At 41.2% G+C, this 20,453-nt stretch overlaps 1 protein-coding gene across 1 annotated transcript in view; it reads left to right on the top strand.

The window, feature by feature from the left end:
* sh3rf1 (SH3 domain containing ring finger 1) overlaps positions 1 to 20,453 on the top strand; it is a 34,198-nt gene that overhangs the window by 8,821 nt on the left and 4,924 nt on the right. Inside the window, exons 3-8 of the mRNA XM_061077824.1 lie at positions 11,437 to 11,712; positions 12,269 to 12,364; positions 13,714 to 14,019; positions 16,483 to 16,593; positions 19,274 to 19,401; positions 20,155 to 20,325. Coding sequence (XP_060933807.1) covers positions 11,437 to 11,712; positions 12,269 to 12,364; positions 13,714 to 14,019; positions 16,483 to 16,593; positions 19,274 to 19,401; positions 20,155 to 20,325 — 1,088 coding nt within the window. The remainder of the gene's footprint in view (positions 1 to 11,436; positions 11,713 to 12,268; positions 12,365 to 13,713; positions 14,020 to 16,482; positions 16,594 to 19,273; positions 19,402 to 20,154; positions 20,326 to 20,453) is intronic.

Below are 20,453 nucleotides of genomic sequence, written 5' to 3'. Positions count from 1 at the left end.
AAATATCTATTAGATAAGATTTTATAGTTTTATCACAGATTGAAACCATGCTTTTTACCTAAATACTCTGTTGGTTATAGGGAGGTGTTTTCGTCACATGAAAACTTTTCTTTTTCAATGCAACTGTAAAAGTCTAAATCAACTTATCTCTGGTTTATTTTTGAATTATTTCTCAACAGGATCAGAGGTTTTGATATTCAAAAAGTGTTACACATTAAACTAAATAAATACCAAATAAACACCATGCTCATTTATTTCGTATTTGTTGGACTGATTTCTTAATGTTGTCTATTAAGCATTTTAAGTCCACCAAACAAAATTGTTTATTTATTGCCCTGTTCACATTATTGCAGATATTTTACAAAACAAAGTCACTGATACAGATTTTTAGAAATGCTTTCCAAAAAACTTTGGTTTCTGTGTTTCCATGTGTACATGTAAAACTGCATTTGGGAAACAATGATGACACACCTCTTTCATGCATGCCCACTGTTGGGTAATGAGCATTCGACAGAACCAACGTTGCGATTGTTGCCATAGACTTTTGTGTTCTTGTCTGGATTGAGATATTTTGTAATACCTATGTTGTTAGGACAGAGATCTTTTTTAAAAACTAGGCAGAAAATATCCTTTCAAAAAGTATCTGCAGTAGTGTAGACAAGGACTTGCAGAATTAGGGAAATAAGAATAGCATTGCACTGATAAATTATTTCTGCATGTGAAAATCGAACTGAAAACCTCAGACTGATCCAACTTGCGTGAAATTCATCACGGCAATTAATAATGGCCTCCATGTGTCTGTATGCACTCCCAACAATGTCTGGGCATGCTCCTGATGAGTAGGCGGTTGGTGTTCTGGTGGGATCTTCTACCAGACCTGATCAGGGCACCAGTGAGCTTTTGGACAATCTGTGATGGTACTTGGCTGGTGTCAAAATACGTAACCTCCCATAGGTGCTCAATTGGATTTAGGTCAGGAGAATGGTTGGGCCAGTCAATTGCATTCATGCTTTCATCATCCAGGAACTGCCTACACACTCTGGCCACATGAGGCCTGGCATTGCCCTGCAACAGGTGGAACCCAGGGCCAACTGTACCAGTGTAAGGTCTGACAATCGCTCTGAGGGTTTGAGCCCGGTCACTAACAGCAGTCAGGGTAAGGTTGGCTATGCCGTGGAGGTTTGCACGGCCCTCCAAGGATATGACTCCCCAGACCATCAGTGACCCACCGCCAAACCAGTCATGCTGGATGATTATTCAGGCAGCATAACGTTCACCATGGCGTCTCCAGACTCTTTCACGCCTGTCGCATATGCTCAGTGTGAACCTGCTCTCATCTGTAAAGGAAACAGGACGCCAGTGGCGAACCTGCCAATTCTGCTGTTCTATGACCAATACCAATCGAGCTGCACGGTGCTGCGCTGTGAACATAGGTCCCACTAGAGGATGTCGGGCCCTCATGCCACCCTCATGGAGTCTGTTTCTGACAGTTTGGTTAGAAACCAACACACCAGTAGCTTGCTTGAGGTCATTTTGTTGGGCTCTGGCAGTGCTCCTCTTGTTCCTCCTCACACAAAGGACCAGATACTGGTCCTGCTGCTGGGTTGATGCCCTTCTACGACCTTGTCCAGATCTCCTCTTGTAACACTCAGTCTCCTGGTATCTCCTCCATGCTCTTCAGACTGTGCTTACCTTCTTGCGACCGCACGTATGGATGTGCCATCCTGGAGGAGCTGGACTACCTTTGCCACCTGATTCGGCTGCAGGTACTTCCTCATGCTACCAGTAGGAAGGATAAGGAGAGAACAATATCCTGTGGCCACTACATGCAAAACCAATCACTTTTTGGGGTGTGTCCTGCTTTTTGCGCTTGTGCATCCTAAATGGACAAATCGATATTCCTGAAGTTTAACTGACTTGGTGTTATACTATGACGATAAAGTGTTCCCTTAATTTTTTTGAGCAGTGTTCTTTCCTTGCTCTCTCAGTCTGCTTTGAAATGCAAGTGGGTTCCTGTGAGAGCTATTGTTAAACCCAGTGTATGAACTGGCACAGAGTTAAAGAGTTCTGTCCTTTGAGGTTTCTGGTCAGACAAGCAGACTGAGAGATACAGGGGCCACCCAGCATCAGCTTTTACCCCTCATCTGAGGCCAGCCAGGTAAAGAATGCCGGCACAGAAGCCTACACATAGATGTGTGCCAATTCACGCTCAAGTGCTTCAGTGTAATTTAATTTTTCACAGTAGAGCCAACCAATACACCCAAAATCCACAAGTGCTTCATGAAAACAGCATGTGTGAGGTGTACAGTGTGTGCATTTGCTCCCCCCACAAATCCATACTCCCATCCTGCTGAAATGACTTCTCTATTATTGACTAATCTACAGCTTATGCTGTGCTCGGCACAGAAATGTCTTCATTGTTTGTATAGACCCTACCACCATAAGACAGAAATCCCCACGTAGTTCCTGGTTTTGCACATGGCAGCCTTATGGGGCTAGTACCCCAACATTGAGATGGATGGCTTTGATCATAGGCTAGCACCCGGATTCATATGAGACCCCGGGCTACAGTAAAGGTCAGGAACTGGCAGTAAAACTGTAGATTGTTGAGGTCAGTGAGTGGTTACTCCTGAGATGTGTTTTGTAACTGGCACGCTGGGGACCAGATTGTCTCTCACAGTATTTATACATATAAGGCTGACTGAGAGAGGCCTTCACTGACCCAGGAAAACGAGGAGGACAGTTGCGAGGGATTTTGAAAACTTCCTGTTCTTCTCACATGTGATCCAAGCTTCCATCTGGCCTCCAGACTGAGTGTTGGGTGCCTGTAGACTAATGTGTGGGACATCATTCGATGTGTAGTGAGGAAAACAAACAAACACAGTGATTTTTATAATACAGTTAAGCTCTTGAAAATCTTGACTGGCTTATTGCCTCTTTCATTCCTTCCAAAACACAGTCTCAATAAATAATTCTACTACGCTGAGTATTCTTAATCACTGTTATTTTTATATTCAGAAACAAATTCTGCTTGTTTCTGTTTAGCTCTGAGGAGCTTGCTCAGTGGAGCAGTGTTAATCTTGGCAGCTTTTTTTGATTTAGTCTTAGTCTTTGGACGAAAATGCATATTAGTTTTAGTCACATTTAGTCATTTTTATCCTTCTTAGTTTTAGTCTAGTTTTCGTCGACGAAAACTAAATTACATTTTAGTCTAGTTTAAGTCACATTTAATAGCCACATCAAACTCCTTCTCTTCCCTTCTCAGGCCCAGGGAACCCATGTGTTGTGTCTACAACTGCATACTAGTCTAGCTTGCAGTACTTAGGTTGTTCATTAGATATCCCTTTAGGTCTATAGCAGGGGTCGGCAACCTTTACTATCAAAAGAGCCATTTTGCCCCCTCTTCCCCCAAATAAAATTTGTCTGGCTAATCAAGTTTTATACAAAGTTATACTATGCTTAACTATAGTTTGTGGCATTTATGAAATCATATAGGGACAATAAAGAAAACTGTTGACATTGTATTGCTGTTTTTACCTGTTACAACAAAGGGAAACACCAAATGCTTATAAAGAGGAGAAGAAATACACAGGCAAGTGTAGACCTACTTTGAAATAAATGATACACAGAACTATGTAGGGATATTTGAGACCTCCCCATATTTGTTGGAAATGTATGAAATAAGAAGTACCCTATTTTGAAATAAATAAAAACATATAGCTGCAGGCTCATATATTTTAGTTGGCGAAATGTTAAAACAAAAAGCGAGAGCAGGTCTGACTGGACGCGGACACAGAAACTGCAGCTCGGTACAAACCAACTGCAGCCTCTGCTCTGATCAAGAAGCTGCTGCGCCGATCTCTGAGCAGCTGAGACCAGAGAAACTCTGTGTTTTCACTGTTTCCAATGATAAGAAGTAGTCAGTCAGTCAGTGACCGGCTGCTGCACGTGAACGAGCTCTGATCCCACTGTGTTTCTGAGCGAGTGAGCAGGGGCGGAGCCCCGGGACCGGTGTGTGGCGCCATCTTGGAGCGCGCACATACACACACACTCTCCGCTCCGGGTACTTCATGACGGCGTGATACGCTGATGTTTAAAAAAATATTGTGACTCAGTCAACCACCAACATTTTCGTCTCGTCTCGTCAACGAAAGTTGAAATAGATTTAGTCATAGTTTTTATTTTCAAAGATCCGTTTTCGTCACGTCTTCGTCTAGTCTTAGTCATGGGAAAAAGGGCGTTGACGAATATTTTTCGTCATAGTTTTCGTCAACGAAATTAACACTGCAATGGAGTGTGGTCCAACAAAAAAAACTCAAGGTTATCAAATGTCAAAAATCCAGTCTGGCTCAACATTTACCAGAATAGAAGTCTTTAGAGTCCTTCATCGTGACGACGATGTTTGGCGAGAATAGGAGGTACTTGCAGCCAGCTTTACTAGCTCCATCTCCACTTGCCGGTCCGTGCATTAGACCATGGCACCGGGATCTCCCACACACAGCCAGAGATGGTGCTGGTGGTTTTCGCCATTTTTATTACAATAACCAGGTGAAAACATCAACTTACAAACTCTTAAACTAAAAGCTGCTGGCAACTAGCTTTTCAGCTCAGTATTTTACCTGAATTACTATTTTAATACATTGACATGTCTTTTTTTCATCCCTAGTGATAAGAGACGTAGTGATCTAATACAATTTTCGACAAGAAAGCAGATAAAGAGTATTTACCAAAATGTTTAACTATCACTTGGAAGTGATAGCCCATTAACTTTACCACCACCATGGGCCTCATCACTGCACCCTCTCCCAGAAATGGACACTGGCTGGATTCTTAAAGTCTTTCTTTCATAAGACTCCCTGCACTGTCAAAGACCCATAAATAGCCAAAAAGTGATCCTATGTGGAGTTTCCATAGAAACCAGAGAGTGGAAGTTTTCTTTTGTCTAAGTGAAAGGGAGACAACAGCTCCAAATGAGTACGCCGTGTTAGGAGGACTTGCTGTGAGAAGAGCTGCTTATCTGAAAGTCTCTGTGTGAAAACATTTTTATATGTCAGAGTGAAAGTTTGGAATACCGTATTTATTTATTATCCTTGTTGGAGTTATAATCCCTGTGAGCCTCATGTTCATGCTTTTTGAACAGGCAACCCATTTTGTTTTAATGGAACGCTTTGAATATCAGAGATAAAGAGAAAACGTCTCTCATTGCTCACCCCTGTTTCACCCAATAGAGAAGAAAGGCCACTTCACAACACAGAAATTACTCAGCAGAAATCCGGAATAATATGTTTCAAAGTGCAGCCGAAATACACCACAAAAAAATTATCCATAAATAAATATGCATCCATCTATACTACTCGTGCTTTGAGGATCACAGGATTGGCCTGGAACCAGTCCCAGCTGACATTGGTCGGGAGGCGGGGTTCCCCCAGGACATGCTGGAAACATCTTACAGGGCCAACATACAGAGAAAAACAACCATCGATAAACATATCTCTGTAAATATGTAAAAATACAAATATGTAATATTAAATAATTAATATATGGCACAATGCATCAATATCACATTCCTGAAACACAATTGTAAACTGAAGCTCAGATTTTTGTGAATATAATCGATCACCTAATATCCGGCTTGGCTACTTTTGATGATAACATCTTGGAATGGTCTCCTTCTGTTACTGGCTTTCACAAACTTGATATTACTGCATTTTGGCTACCACTGTTTGTCTGTAGCCCATTTCCTGTATTGCACACCAATAAACCCTCAGATATTAAGCTTGGAAAAGAAGCCTGCTTTACATTGGTCATTAAACAGGCCATTAGGAACTAATTTAAACTAATCCATCTCTAATGGTATCAAGAGAGCCCATGAAGTTATAACCTCCCATTACGTGTCAATGGTTGTGCAGCATTGTTCGGAAACGTGTTAAGTAAACAGCAACTTGCTAATGAACAGTAAGATCCCCTAAGACCACCTGGTCAGTGTGGCAGATGCTGCCTGTGCTCTCTGGTTGAATGTCTGACATGCAGTGGTTCAGTGATGTTTGTAGAAGGGCAAATCAGACAGACTACCCCCCCTACACACTGTCTTGTCAGTAGGACCCCTGTTCAGTCTCCACCCCCTGCAGAGATCCTGGAGGTGTCCATATGGGAGTGGAGCCATGTCTGGCACTTACGCATAGCAGGTGAAGTGTACTGTGATTGCACACAACCTTTGAACTGCTGAGGGAGCAAAAGTTAACTGTAACCGTGGCGTTTTAGCTGTTAAGAGAAGCTGCTGTCAGAGTGAAGGTTTATAATTTATTGTGATTTTGTTGAGCGGCTTTGTTTGTCGGCCCTACAGGAGGCTTGTCTTTTGAATTGTTTCTCACCAATTTTACAGCACCGCTGAAAGCTGTTAGTGTAATTATCCCCATTTGACCTCATCCTACCTAGATGGCACCAAATGCATGCAAGCTTTGTGTTTAAATGCCTGTCTGCTCACTGGTTGTTGACATTTGGTTGTGCTGTAGAGCAGAACACTTGGGTAATTCGGTTATAATCCAGTGCTGTGGAAGAGAACACTATAACAGCCAAATCCCTTTAGCACACAGGCCTAATTGCATTATCTGCAATACAAGGGTAATTGCACACACCAGCTGATGCTCTGCACGTTGAGTCTAATCGGTCTTTCCCAGTCTCTGTCTTTGTCTCTTTAATCTGTCTGTCTCTCATTCATACACACACTCAAAGAATTAACACTCTACTACAAGAAAGTATGTTATAATGAAAGTGGTGAAAGTGGAAGGTTCACTCGGTGTGCAACGTTTACATATTGGTTTCCAGCAAAGGGCCCCTGCTCTTTTCCAAATTGGTGAGCTTCATTTAGTTCCATACTGTAAAGCTGCAGTAGAGAATGAAACTCTAAAATGGTTTGTCTCCAGATTGTTGTTAAAAGGCAAAGCAAGTTTATTTTAATATTATCCGGACAGATATTGAGTTGACAAAACAATTTCATTATTATATTTGTCTTTTTGTAGTTGCACTCCCTTCACATATTAAGAGCAGCTGCATGTAAATCCTCATAACATTAATTTAACCCCTCACCATGATTATCACATATCAAGCAGAATGCAAACCAAAACATTTGCCTCATCAAATCCCTTTTCTCTGCTAATAACACACATATACTTACTAGTTCGAGAACTTCCGGCTGCAGGAAGTAGAAGTGTTCAGAAAACATTATCCTCTTCCTGATACATTACCAATCTGATACCAGTGCATTTGAAATAATAACTATAATTGTATGATGTATTTTATCAGCTCTATGTTACTTATCCTGTATGGAAATTATAATTACTATCATTATTATATGGCATGGCTCAGGTGAAACCCTTTTTGAAAGAAAAATACATACAGAGAATAAATGCCATAGACCTTCTCGTATTATCTAGTTTGACAGTCAGATCAGAAAAAGAAAAACAGATGGATACGACTATAACTTTCTTAAGACAGATGTGCAGCCACAGTTTACAGAAATCAATGACCTTTAGGTTGTAAACAGTACAGTAACTGTATACATCAATGCAACAACAACTTCATCTAAATGAATCTGTAAATGAATAGCAATGTCTTAAACAAAAAAAACACACAAAAAAAAAACTGTTAGACAGTGTGATGCTGTTTGTAATGCATTATGAGATTGCTAGTGTTGTAAATAGCAACTCTAGAGTTTCCTTTTGAAGTCCTGTATACAGTAAACGTAGCTGTTTAGCTTGTGGGACTTTCCAGTGTAAAAATATTGCCAGATTGCTGTCATTGTAGCTAGCGGAAGCAAATGCTGCACTATAGAAAATCTAAAACCTGACTTGCCAATGGCAGTACAGTGCAGTTGCTGTTAAGGAGTTGTTTCTGGGTATAATAACTAATATACTGGTATACCAGTAGATAGATTTGCGTACACTCCAATACCTTTTAAGTATCAGAGGCAATACATCTCTAGCTGGAATGTATTATTATATGTTTTTAATTCTGTTTTTATTATATGGATATGAAACGTTTTCAAATTGTGCTGATTGTAATAAATTATAATCAGGCCATACAAGGGTCCCCAATACCGAGACCCACAAGCCCTTTGTCACCGAGTGCCAGTGGCTGTTATCCAGGGTCTAAGTGGGTTGTTGCTGTTGTGGGTAATCTTGTACTTTAAATCCTTGAAGGGGCTAGAATTCAGATATTGCTTGCAGATTGTCATTAGGCTAGCAAAAGTGGCTTATACTGCTCCATAACTTCTTGTAAACTTTCACCACAAATGTTGAAAACAATTAGAGATGTGGAGTGAAGGAAAACATGCTCTTGCCCCTCCCTTGACCAGAAAAATGCTATCTGATGTTGATGTCTTTTGTTGTGGCTTTCTGCTCTTAGAGCCTGAACTCAGGATAAGGTTTATTCTGTGGCAGAGTCTCATGCAGTGATGTAGAGTTGATGCAGACTCACCCTGCCCCTGGGGAAGGTTTAAAGGGATAAAAGCAAGGAGGATGTGTGTGTGTGTCTGTGTGTGCTTATGATGTGTGTGCTTGATTTGCTCGCAAGCTAAAGGAAGGCCCAATCCCATTTCACCCCTTGACCCCACCCCTTTGTTTTGCGCATTCACGTGTAGGGGTCAGCTGTCCCAATACCTGTTGGGACAGAGGAGTAGGGCTAAGGCGTAGGGCTCTATAGCCCTTCAAACCAAGATTTTTCAGACCCTCACTGTGTAAGTAGTGGTAATCAGAATGCCTTGCGAATCAAAGGCAAGCTGGGGGAGAGACCAACGAATGCAGTAGTTTCTCCATCAATAAGGATTTAAAAATTAGTATAATGATTGTAATATCTTAATAAAATTTCAATGTATTATGGTCACATTCTTCACAACATAGCGACCACGCTAAAGTTAGCAGCATGCTAAAGACATGCTAATTTTTTTGCATGATAGACCCGTATTTTCCGCATAATCTCATATCCCCCTCTTTGAAGACACGCAATGCACTTGATTGAACCTGCGAATAGCATTAGCATAGATGTTATTTTGATATTAAAGTTTGGCACTTTAGCAACCGCAAACAATAGCATTGGTCTTATAAGATCTCAACAATGTTATTACAATGACATCCCCTGCAAAACTGTCTCGTATGTTTATATCGACGACTACTGATAATGTAACGGCTTCTTAAGGGAAGATTTCAACCACTACCCCTTTTGACTCTGTTTCAATGGGCAAGATAACCCTCGAAAACAAGCAGTAGGGGTAGGGCCAAGGGATGAAACAGTCCTAAGGCTTTTTCTTAGCATTTAAGTGGTAGCAACTTCATAGCTCATGTCTGCATAGTCCTGTTAGAAGCATAGTCCCCTCTCTTCTTCATTGTGGGTGTTTTGTCTGGACTCATGGTGCTCATGTATGCAGGTCTGCTGCAGACACAACAGCACTGTCTCCATGGATGTAAACCGGATATTAACCCCCACAGCCATCACCCAGCCCCAGTTTTACCTTGTGTTGCACTACCTCTTCCATCCAGAGGCCCCTGAAGCCAATCCCTCAATTTTGTCTCCGTCTCACTATGTTAAGCCGAGAGAGACGTGGAAATGTAACTCTGCTGCCAACCCTTCTTTTATGAAGGCAGAATAGGGAGATAAAAAACTGCTGAGAAGTAGGCAATGGGCGTGTGTGGCCAAAACATATATCCCTGTCAGGAGTGAGTTTGTGTCATTAGAGTATAGAAGGTACAATTGTTCATAGAGTTTTGTACATTCAGGCCTTTATTTATTAACACCTTTTATGAACCCAATCGCATTTACTATGTGCTTAAGTAATTGCATAACAATGCTGACTTTGGACATTGAGCTGCTACTACTAACGTTTTGTTTAGCCTTGGCTTCGGAGCACAAACAAGTGCTTAGAGAGTTCACAGTTTTGAAGGGACAAGCATTTCATATTTACCATGTAATTAGATCCCATTGGTTTTGTGTAGCTTGAACCAAACAAAAATGGCACCGCTTCCACTTTCATTTGCATTTTCATCACGGAACTCCCTGCCAGGCCTGGGTGGGCTCAAAAGCCTTGTTTTCCCCCTGAAAGGAGGCACAGTTCCAGTGCAGTGTGCAGGGGGCTTCAGTACCTTCCTCCCCCCTCTCTCTCCCCAAAGGCTGGAACAGCCGATCCAGAGACCGATTGGCTCTGTGTTTCAGTCTGTGTGATTCTCTGCAGTAGGGTAATGTCACCCCGGCTCACCATCACGCCTCATTCTGTACTTTTATTCTCTTCTGAGCCTTTAAACGGTTCATTAGCCTTTAACAAGACTGCAGAGCCGGCTCCATATTCTGCTTTAACCCTTCTCTCTCCGGCTCACTTTCTCACTCTGCCTGTATTCGCTGTAGTTCTTAAGATTTCACCAATCACGCTCTATTTTCCCCATCAACTGCAAAGTTTCAGTTCCAGAGTTGAGATCCAGTCAGTTGGTAGTGTTTGTGATTCCGATCACTGAAGGATGTCTAACAGCAGTGGGGTGGGGGTTTGGTTTGGATTGAAGCCTTCCTCATAGACACCAACCCTGAATGGAGAACATTGATGCTTCTCTATCCTGATACTCCCCCGTACTCGCTGTCCCTCTTTCCTGGGATTGTCATTCCCTGAATGGGCCTTTCAGGACTCCAGGCTAGCAGGCTGAGATACAAAACCTTCCTCTGCACGATAAAAAGGACAAGGCCCCGAGCCTTCTGAAGGCTTAGTCAGCTAGTAAGAATCAGACAGGCTTATCACACATAACCTGTGAACACAACACATAGATTAATTTACTACCAGGGCACAAATAGGACTGTTTACTGTCTATATAGAAAAACACATGCTCGCCAAATTTTGTATCGTTTTGTATGAGGTGTTAAAAAAAGAAACTTGAATATTTTCCATTCAGCTCCTCTCAAGTGCTGATCTTGTACCTTTTTTCGAAACATGTGCTTTCAATTTTGCATGAATCCTACATCTCTGAACTAAGCCTCTGTCCCAGTTTCACAATATAAAACCAAACTAACTTCAAAAATGGAGAAGATTTTTTTTTTATAACTTTATTATAAAAGTTATAATTAAGTTCATTCATTTATCTCTTATTTTATAATTTTTTTCTTCATTTGTGCTTATGTTTGATTTGTTTCCTGATATTTCTCCAGAACTACCACCTTTTGTGATCAAAAATTTAAACGCAACAATTTGTCTTTATCATCAAATGCATTTTGAGATATTGTTCACGAAACTCCTTAATTATTGTTGTACAAGAAAAATTACTTTGCATACCAGTTAAATTTATTTAAGTGAACATTTCAGCGTAAATCCACTGCACACTGAGTGGCCGTCTTCAGTAATTTGCACATTTTTTGGCATCTCTCTTACTCAATCCTCTCTCCATCTTACTTTCATTCTGTTTTCAGGGTGTACCCCAGCTCCCATGTGCCAAGGCTCTTTACAACTACGATGGCAAGGAACCAGGAGACCTCAAGTTCACCAAGGGCGACATAATAATTTTGCGCCGGCAAGTGGATGAGAACTGGTACCATGGAGAAATGGGAGGAGTCCACGGTTTCTTCCCCACCAACTTCGTCCAGGTCATCAAGCCGCTGCCACAACCACCACCTCAGTGCAAAGCTCTGTATGACTTTGAGCTCAAAGACAAGGAGGCAGACAAGGACTGTCTGCCCTTCTCCAAGGTGAGACAGCGCAACACCCTCAGTTTTGCCACGTGGTTTCAACGGTAAAACAAAAATACCTCTCATTATTTTGACACTGTCTTCTAAGCATTCATTTTCTGAATTTATATGTGTGTGTGTGTTAGAATGTGAGGGTTGTTGACTAAAACGCCCTGAGAGATGATGCTGATTTCAAGCCAGACTTCTTGATCAACAACTGTAATTAGGTGGAGAGAATAAACGCTGAATAGAGCTGAGCACAACCTAACTATAGTAGTTGTGGTTATATCTGTCCAGCTGTGAATGTCACACTGATGCTTTTGTGTTCTGTCATCGCTTGTTGAAATGCCACATAAGCAAAAGCAGAAACAAGCTTACTAAGTCGTTTTTTTACACAGAATTCTATGCCTTAAGAGCCAAGCGTTTCTATTCCTGGGCATGTTCCCTTTAAAAAAAGATTGTCCCCACCTCATTATATCTGTTCAGTGTTTGTTCCTTAATAATGACAAACACTCTCTCCTGAGCATCATCCCAAATTATGATATTCCTCATGCCACCCTTTGTCTTGAATTTTCAGGATGATATCCTGACTGTGATCCGCAGAGTGGATGAAAACTGGGCAGAGGGAATGCTGGGAGATAAAATTGGAATATTTCCCATCTCATATGTTGAGGTAAGAAAACACTCTATAATGTCCCAATTTCACCAATATTTTCTGAAGCAAATACCACACAAAGATCATAAAAATGCCAAGATCCTTTAAACAAAATGTGTATTATTCTCCACTTTCTTTTGAAAAGCTCCAACGTTTCATAGAACCACTCAAGATGTCTTTGAAGATTTAAACATTCACAGTCTCTACAGGTCTCCACTTAAAAGCTTTAGGTATAATCCAGACAGAATGAAGTAAATCTTTGCCCTTTTAAAGATCATTTCATTTTTCACTTGAAAAGTGTCAATGTCACAGCGTTCTATCGTCATGAATATCATCAACAAGCAGAAGAAACATCAAAAGAATCTTTTTGACGCAAGAAAAAGGTCTCAGAAGAGTGTTTGTCTTAAACAAAGCACCGCATTGAAGCAGTACAGAAGTATGTTGAGTTGAGCTTGTGGGAGAGCTTTTTTCTAGCTGTGATAGTCTTTTTATTCCTTTCATATATATTCTACCTTATTCATATTTAATACACTGAGTGGGTTTTTTGCAGAAACAGAAGGCAGAACATTTCTAAGGCTATATATTGTTTTGTTTTTACAAAGGCAAAGCCACTGTAGGTGAACAAAACATTTTGTAGTCTTGCGACTAGATGGTATGCACTCATGTTCAGGTTTTCACAATGATAAAAAGGGAGTTCTATCACAAACATAATGAGCAGCCCAAAATATTGTTCTGGTTCTGCACAACCAGCCAATATTTAGGTGCTACTGTTTGCCTTTGGAGCTTTGTTTGTGTTCTTCTCAGTTGTCTATGTACAATAATCTGCAATTACTGTTGAAGCTAGTCTTAAAGTTAATGAAGTAAAGGTGACTCGCCTGGTATTTTGTTCTCAATCTTACATTTCTGCGGTAATGTGCAGACATGTCAGTAAGAAACTTGCACAGGTTCTCTCCTGGATGTGAGTCAAACGCTGAGCGTTTTATGTCCTTTAAGTAGAGGGAGCTGCTTGGGGCAACGTGTGACAGCAAGTGTGAGCGCCCTGTGATTAATTGAAACCTTTTTACTATTCTTCCTTTGATTCTTACTCTACACGTGCACATTACGGTGCATGAGAGGGTCACACAGCCTGCAGTTTCTGAGCTAGCATTGAACAGTCAACCCCGTCACACTGGTATGTGCAGGCTAAATTCCCAGATTTTGTTACACACCATCTTCTCTAAACAAAGACAGACGTCCTTCACAACAGTCAGCTTAATTATAGAGAGTAATGGGTCTCTTGATCATTTTAACATCTTTATCTGTCATTTTCACCTTACCACTCTCTTCATTGCCCTCTGCCCCTTTTCCTTTCTTCAATTCTCTTACAGTTCAACTCTGCGGCTCGTCAGCTTATAGAGTTGGACAAGCCATCAGACTCCAGTGCAGACTCTGGTGAGGGGGCCTCCTCTGGGCCCCAGAGCAATGGTGCCCAGCGTGCAGGGGAGAAGAAGAACAGCAAAAAGCGACATTCCTTCACTTCTCTCACCATGTCCCACAAACCCATGCTAGCTCCGCCCCCTCAGCGTCACTCCATGGAGATTAGTGGGCCTGTCCTCATCAGCTCCAGTAACCCCACAGCAGCCGCCCGGATCGGAGAGATCAGCGGGGGGCTTTCCTGCAGCGCACCTTCACAGGTACGGTAATGTGCTGTTTAATATGCTTTCTCTGTCCTAATGTGTTTGATTTTCACAACAGTTATACCGTCCCTCTCTTTGCAACTTACCATACCAGCAACAATACACAACGCCAATATGCCATACAGATAAAGTGCTAGTGCACTAGATCACTACTGCAATCTAGTGCAACGCTAGTGTGCCAACAGTATTAAATTATGCAAAAATACACAATATGTGGGAATTTTCAAAAGTTTCAAACTGTTTTCTCCCAAAGCAACTAAAATGCGGAGTGTAAGAAGCACAAAAAAGTAAGGTGGTTCGTCTTGTATTTTAGTTCATTAGCTATATTATTAGCTCTATATTGCTTGTTGTATGTAGTTTTTCCTTCTATAATATTGATAATTGTGAAACAGAAAATGTGGCACCAAAATTTCATATTGTGTCATCCCTAGTCCAGCCTCCAACTTTTGTTCTCACAGGATAATTGTCGCTTTTCACTCACTCCACTCGGACTGTCAGCAATTACGCTGACTTCCTTTTTCCTCATCATACCAAACAGACCTCTGCTTGTTTACAAAAATTACTCAAGTTTAGCCCTCAAGGTTTCCCCACCAATCCCAACATGACGGCAACCCACAACTGTTTTATGGATGCCAGCTTCAGGAGACTGGCTTTGACTTGGTGTTTTGACATTCAGACAACAAGCATACAGATTTTCAAGACAAGCGTCCTGTGGATTAATCTTCATCTGATTTTCTCTGTGACCTCAAGTAAATGTGCAACTAAGAATACAAGATACACAATTTTTGTATGTTATTTAATCAAAGAGTTGTCACAATTTATTGTGATTAAGCTTGATAAAGAGTTTGGGAGCAAGAAGGAAATCTTAATGGGCAAAGACGCTCTTTACCAGGATTTTTAAGTGTTCTTGGTCTCATCATCTTAAACGTTAGCGGACATGTTTACACAATAGTTGGCTTGCTTCTTTGTTATTTAAGCAGGATAGAGACAGCCAATAAAGACTGGTGGTTCGACAACATTTTGAGTCTTATTTATACTGTATACACTGACAACTGGTTTGTTTTCCCACTTCCAGTCCCTGTGGAGCTTCTCTAGTTTTGTCCTTGAATGTATTTGATACATTGTCTGCAGAGTATCTGAAATGCTATGTTCAAGAACTCGTTATTAAGTAGCTCAATCATTAATCTTTTATCGACCACGCTTGTGCTTCTTTGTAAGAGAGCGAGAGACAGAGAGAGCAGAGGAGAGTGCTCGTTTAAAGTGAAGAAGATCCTCTAGCCTTCTTTTAACCAAAATCTTTTCATGTACATGATTAACGTGTATCAAAGCCTTCTTTTCATGTGGAAGGTGTAATGATTTTTTTATTGACTCTAAACTTGGCCTTTCCCCCCCATATCATTATCAGGATACATTTAGAATAAAAACAATGACTATTTGTGCTGGTAAACCTATCCTCCCTGGTGACAACAGGGAAAACAAATGATTTACGGTTCTCGGTTTATTAAAAACACAAAAGAGAGTCTCTCCAGGCACCGTATGAACCTCTCCCTGCTCTGATCTCCTCCTCCTCAACTGATCTTCTCTTCCTGCAACACCCAGACAAAAAAAACAACAAAGGTAAGCCCCATTTGCCGAGGGGGCTGAGAAGTCTGTCTTGGAAATAAGCATGGCTGCCATTTACCAGTGTACTAGACAAAGTGGGGAAGAATTTTGAAGGAAAAAAAGGGAGTGCGTTGATGGCATTCCTCTAAAGAAAATCATTTATTTTAATTTAACATATTTAACCTGTACTTGAGTGCAATTCATAATAATATAGTACACAGTGTGGGCATATGCACATTTATGTTCAAGGCAGCCATTTCACCAACAGCGCCAATATTTAACACACTGTTGCACATTGCTTTTGCTTGGCACACCCAGTGCACAAGAGATAAGGAAGCATGGAAGACTTGCTTGGTGTGCTTTGTGAGAAGTAAGAGGCGGTGCTATCTGGAGCGGTCATGCATGGACAGAGACTACAGCTACAGGGGGATATTGTGTGTCCAACAGTATGGCCTTGTTACCTAAAACACCAGCATGACTCACGTGGATGACTGGTCAGGAAGCCATCCTAATATACATATCCAATGAAATGACCTGCTGGGTGGTCATCTGGTTTCTGTTGACAAATCAGATCATCAGGCTATCACTGGGGTTATGGCTCTAGCCAGGATACAAAGCCTTATGTGTACATCTCTTTTCTGTGAGTGGATTTATAAAAGTAAGCTGAGGTGTTTATTCTCTAAAATATTGTAGGTCATCAGACTTCATTATGATGATGTATGATAACTGTTTGCTTCCTTCTTGAAGTCTAATTAATCGGAACATAATTTCTCAAAATCACATCACTTTTTTATTCTTTACGTTTGAGTGGATTCAGCACAGTGTATTTCATGGTGCAAATTTCCCTTTTGTTGACAGGTACACATTTGCACAACTGGACTTATCGTGACCCCACCCCCCAGCAGTCCTGTTACTACAGCAACTGTCTTCACATTTCCCTCCGAGACGAGCTACAGTTCCATCCCTGTGGTAGGTGGAATACAAAAGCAAACCAACAAAATGACGACAAAACATCCATGTGTTCGGGGTAAACATGCTGCTTTATCTTTAAAGCTTCAGTGTGTAAGATTTAGGTGAATAGGATCTATTGGCAGAAATATGAAGTAATCCTAGTGTGTTTCATCTCAATTTTACCAATTGTTGTTTTGTTTACCCTAGAATACCCTAGCCTTTTATATTTAAATTCAACTTATTACTGAAGCCAATGAATAAACTGATTTAAAAAAAAAAAAAAAAAAAAAAAAAAAATCATTGAAGCCTATTCCAATTTTTTTGCAGAGACAGTTATTACACTTCTGTGTGTGCATGAGTTCTTTTGAATGTCATTTTTGTAGCTTGGTAACTAAAACTACACAGTTTGCAGAAAATCCAAGTTTGAATCTGCTGAAATTATCCAGGGCTGTAAATGAGAGCTGAGTTTCTCCTGCCAGCCCCCTGGTTAAAAATCTGGATAATGTCTGAGTGAGTGCAAGTAAGAATACATCAGGACATTCTCTAGGGCAGTGGTTCTCAACCTTTATTCAGTGATGTACCCCCTGTGAATTTTTTTTTCAGCCAATTACCCCCTAACCAGCGCAAATCATTTTTTGGTTTCGCTGTGTCTGATTTATTAAACTTTGTACCTACACTTTCAAATTTCAAACATTTGAGAATACATCAACAAAACATTTAAAACTCCATCCATGTGCATAACATTGCTCATTTGTAGTGGTCTATCTTTAACTACTTGGAAATAAAAAAATATAAAATGGGTCTTGGTTTTTTAGGATAATGACAATGAATAGCCTACTGAATATACTATTCAGTTTATGAACTTACACTTATATTTTATTGAATATTTATTAAATAACTATTTTGAAAGGATTTTTCAATGGATGCTAATTTTAAATATATATATTTTTAAATCTCAAGTACCCCCTGGAGTGCCTTCACGTACCCCCAGGACTACAAGTCCATTTGAGAACCACTGCTCTAGGGGATTCACTGCAAGTGAGCGCGTTGATGGTGTTTTTTGACATGCGACAAATGATACAGTTAAAAAAAACAACTCCAAAAAGAATACAAATATCTCTGAATGACAAAAAGGTGCGATGAACGTAGAAGACTCCTGGAAAGACGATGAGATTCAAGAGCTTTTGGTGAAAACCAAAACATGATCAAGCAGCGTAATTTATGTTACATCGTGCGCCCTGCATGCTGCACTGTCCCTCACCTGGAGACTCAGGAGACATCTGAAAGGAGAATCTACTTCATTGTTTATACGCTAAAGGCAAAGATGGTATAAAAGTCTATATAATTATTTGTACCCATGGGTGTAAGTGAACCAGTGACACACACTAACTTTACCTTGAGATAAGTTTATTCAGCTGCCAACTAGCAACATGGGGACTTCTGGCTGTTCAGATATTAAACTGTGTTCATCTTGATTTTGTGTTGACAAACATACAGTATCTTTATTTTCTCCCAAATTTGTCAACAGCCTCCCTTTAGATGATGACACAGAGGCATCTTTTGAACATATATCTTTATTAGTTTCTGACACCTTTCCTCTTAAGGAAAAAATGATCTGCGCAACTAAAAATGTCAAAGATCCCAGCAGCCCACACAAAAACGGCATGCAAACTTCCTGTCTGTCTGTGTGTGTGTGTGTGTATGCTCTGGCATGTGGAGTTTTTGAATGAGCAGGAATGTGTACACAAAAGGTTGAGCTCTCCGCTTCACTTGGGAACCCTACATGATGTTTTTGTACAGATGATTTCTCTAGCCCGCAGGCAACCTAATTATCTCAGCTCAAGCGTCAGCAGTGAACCGAAACGCACATCGACACTCACACATACACATGGGCCTATACACATACCACAGGGCAGACTGAGGGACACTCTCCTCCCCCATTGTGTCATGGAAGCTATTACTCTGCCGCTCAGTGCTGGCAGTGTTGAGCTGGGGGAGTCTCATCTTGCTCCGAAGCGTAGGAACTGTCTTCACCATTGTTCTCATGCACTGCTCACTTGGGCTTTTTGTTTTTCAAATAAAAAAAAAAAGGGTCTAGTGTTGTTTTCATGGGTTGTCTGTTGACAAAGCAGGTTGGTGACTTTGTTTTGATCCTGTAATCTAGAAGTACACAAAGTTTACAAAGAAAATCTTCTAAAAACAAGCTGCATTCGTCAACTTCTAGTCAGAAGCTTGGGTCTCTTTTGAACACTACAGACGTTCAACAAGGGAAAACAAGTGAGTTGAGATGAATCCGCCCGTGGTTGGTTTGAGGGTTGCTGTGAAGTGTGCGTACAGACATGTTTTTCATTTCATATGGTCCCAATTAAAGACTGCAATGGATTTAACATTCAGCCATGTGGTCTCCTAGCAACAAACAAACAAGCAGAGTAGGAAATCTCAGTTGTAAGGGGGAAGTCGGGGACAAGACCCAGTCTGCCAAACCAGAATCTCCCTGAGTTTCAGCAAACCGGAGGGAATAACACAGATGATCTCTGTACAAACTGGGTTCTCCACTTATGTAACATATTCTCTTTGTTATTTGAGACTTGTGTTAGTTGTATGCATCGTACAGAGAGGAAACACATGTCAATTTGACTGTTCTGAACTTGTTATTAAAGGTTTTAATAGCAGTTTCTTTTTATTTCTTCTTTTATAGGATGCTCTCCCACCACCCCCACCTCCTCCCCCACAATCCTGTGCCGGTGGAGCAGCATTTTCATTGGCTGCCGGACAGAGACCCTCCCCAAGCATAAGTGACCAAAGTGGGAGACAAAGACCCACAGTGTGAGTAATAAAAACAGTCCTTCCCAAAAATATTCAGTCGTCTTAAATGTGCAGTGAAATGTCAGAAGCGGTTTGCGCAGCAATGGCCGAGGGCCTTAATGAACATGCTGTAAGTACAGAAGCGGGAAGTCCTCGTCTGGCTGTGACACCCTCCTCCCCCTCAATTTGTCAGTGTGAGGCGGCAGAGTGTGAGCGTGTGCATAGGTTAAAGGAGGAGAACCTGCAGATGACAGTCTCCTGGGTCCCATCGGAGATCCTCCCTGTCACCCCTTGACTTTTGACCCCCCCTTCACCTTTACCCTCATTACTCCCCCAAGACGACACACACCTGATAAGAATTAGATCCAGTCATGTCTGCTCCGCTGCCATCATCTGTGTCTGCCTGTGCATGCTTGTCAGACTCTGAGGCATTTATGTTCCCTTCCCTGAAAAAACATCCCAGCTGAGACTGCGATCTTGGCTGCTGTTCCAGGCCTGTTCTCGTGCTGCTGTAGAGAGATGAACCACAAATCATAATGTCCTCCAGTGCGGATTTTCTCTGGGTCAGAGGACACTGCTCTGCTGGAGGGTCTAGGAGGAGATGATGACATATGTGCAGCTAGACAGCACGATAACTTCAGAACAATTTGCATGCTGCTCAAAATAAAGCACAGTTTTATTTGTCATTTCCATTAAGGAGAATATTAGCCATGTTAGCTCGGTGGATTTGTATTTGTGTTGGGTGAATGTTAACTGTGTGTGTTCTGTATCCAGCTATGTGGCAATGTTCCCCTACACTCCTCGTAAGGAGGATGAGCTGGAGCTGAGGAAGGGAGAGATGTTCCTAGTGTTGGAGCGCTGTCAGGACGGCTGGTTCAAGGGCACTTCCATGCACACTGGCAAGATTGGAGTTTTCCCTGGGAACTACATGAGTCCAGTCAGCAGGTCAGTCAGTAATTCATGCTCGTATTGTCTTGTGTGTACAGTAAGTCATGCATGGTTTAAAGTATAAAATATAATTTAATATCGATGAGCACTTGTATTCACTAATTGTCAGCTGCTAAAGGAATTTG

Source organism: Limanda limanda, chromosome 9, assembly GCF_963576545.1.
Source record: "Limanda limanda chromosome 9, fLimLim1.1, whole genome shotgun sequence".
Classification (NCBI taxonomy): Eukaryota; Metazoa; Chordata; class Actinopteri; order Pleuronectiformes; family Pleuronectidae; genus Limanda; species Limanda limanda.
Note: the sequence above shows the minus strand (reverse complement) of the source record. Positions and strands in the feature narration are given on the sequence as shown.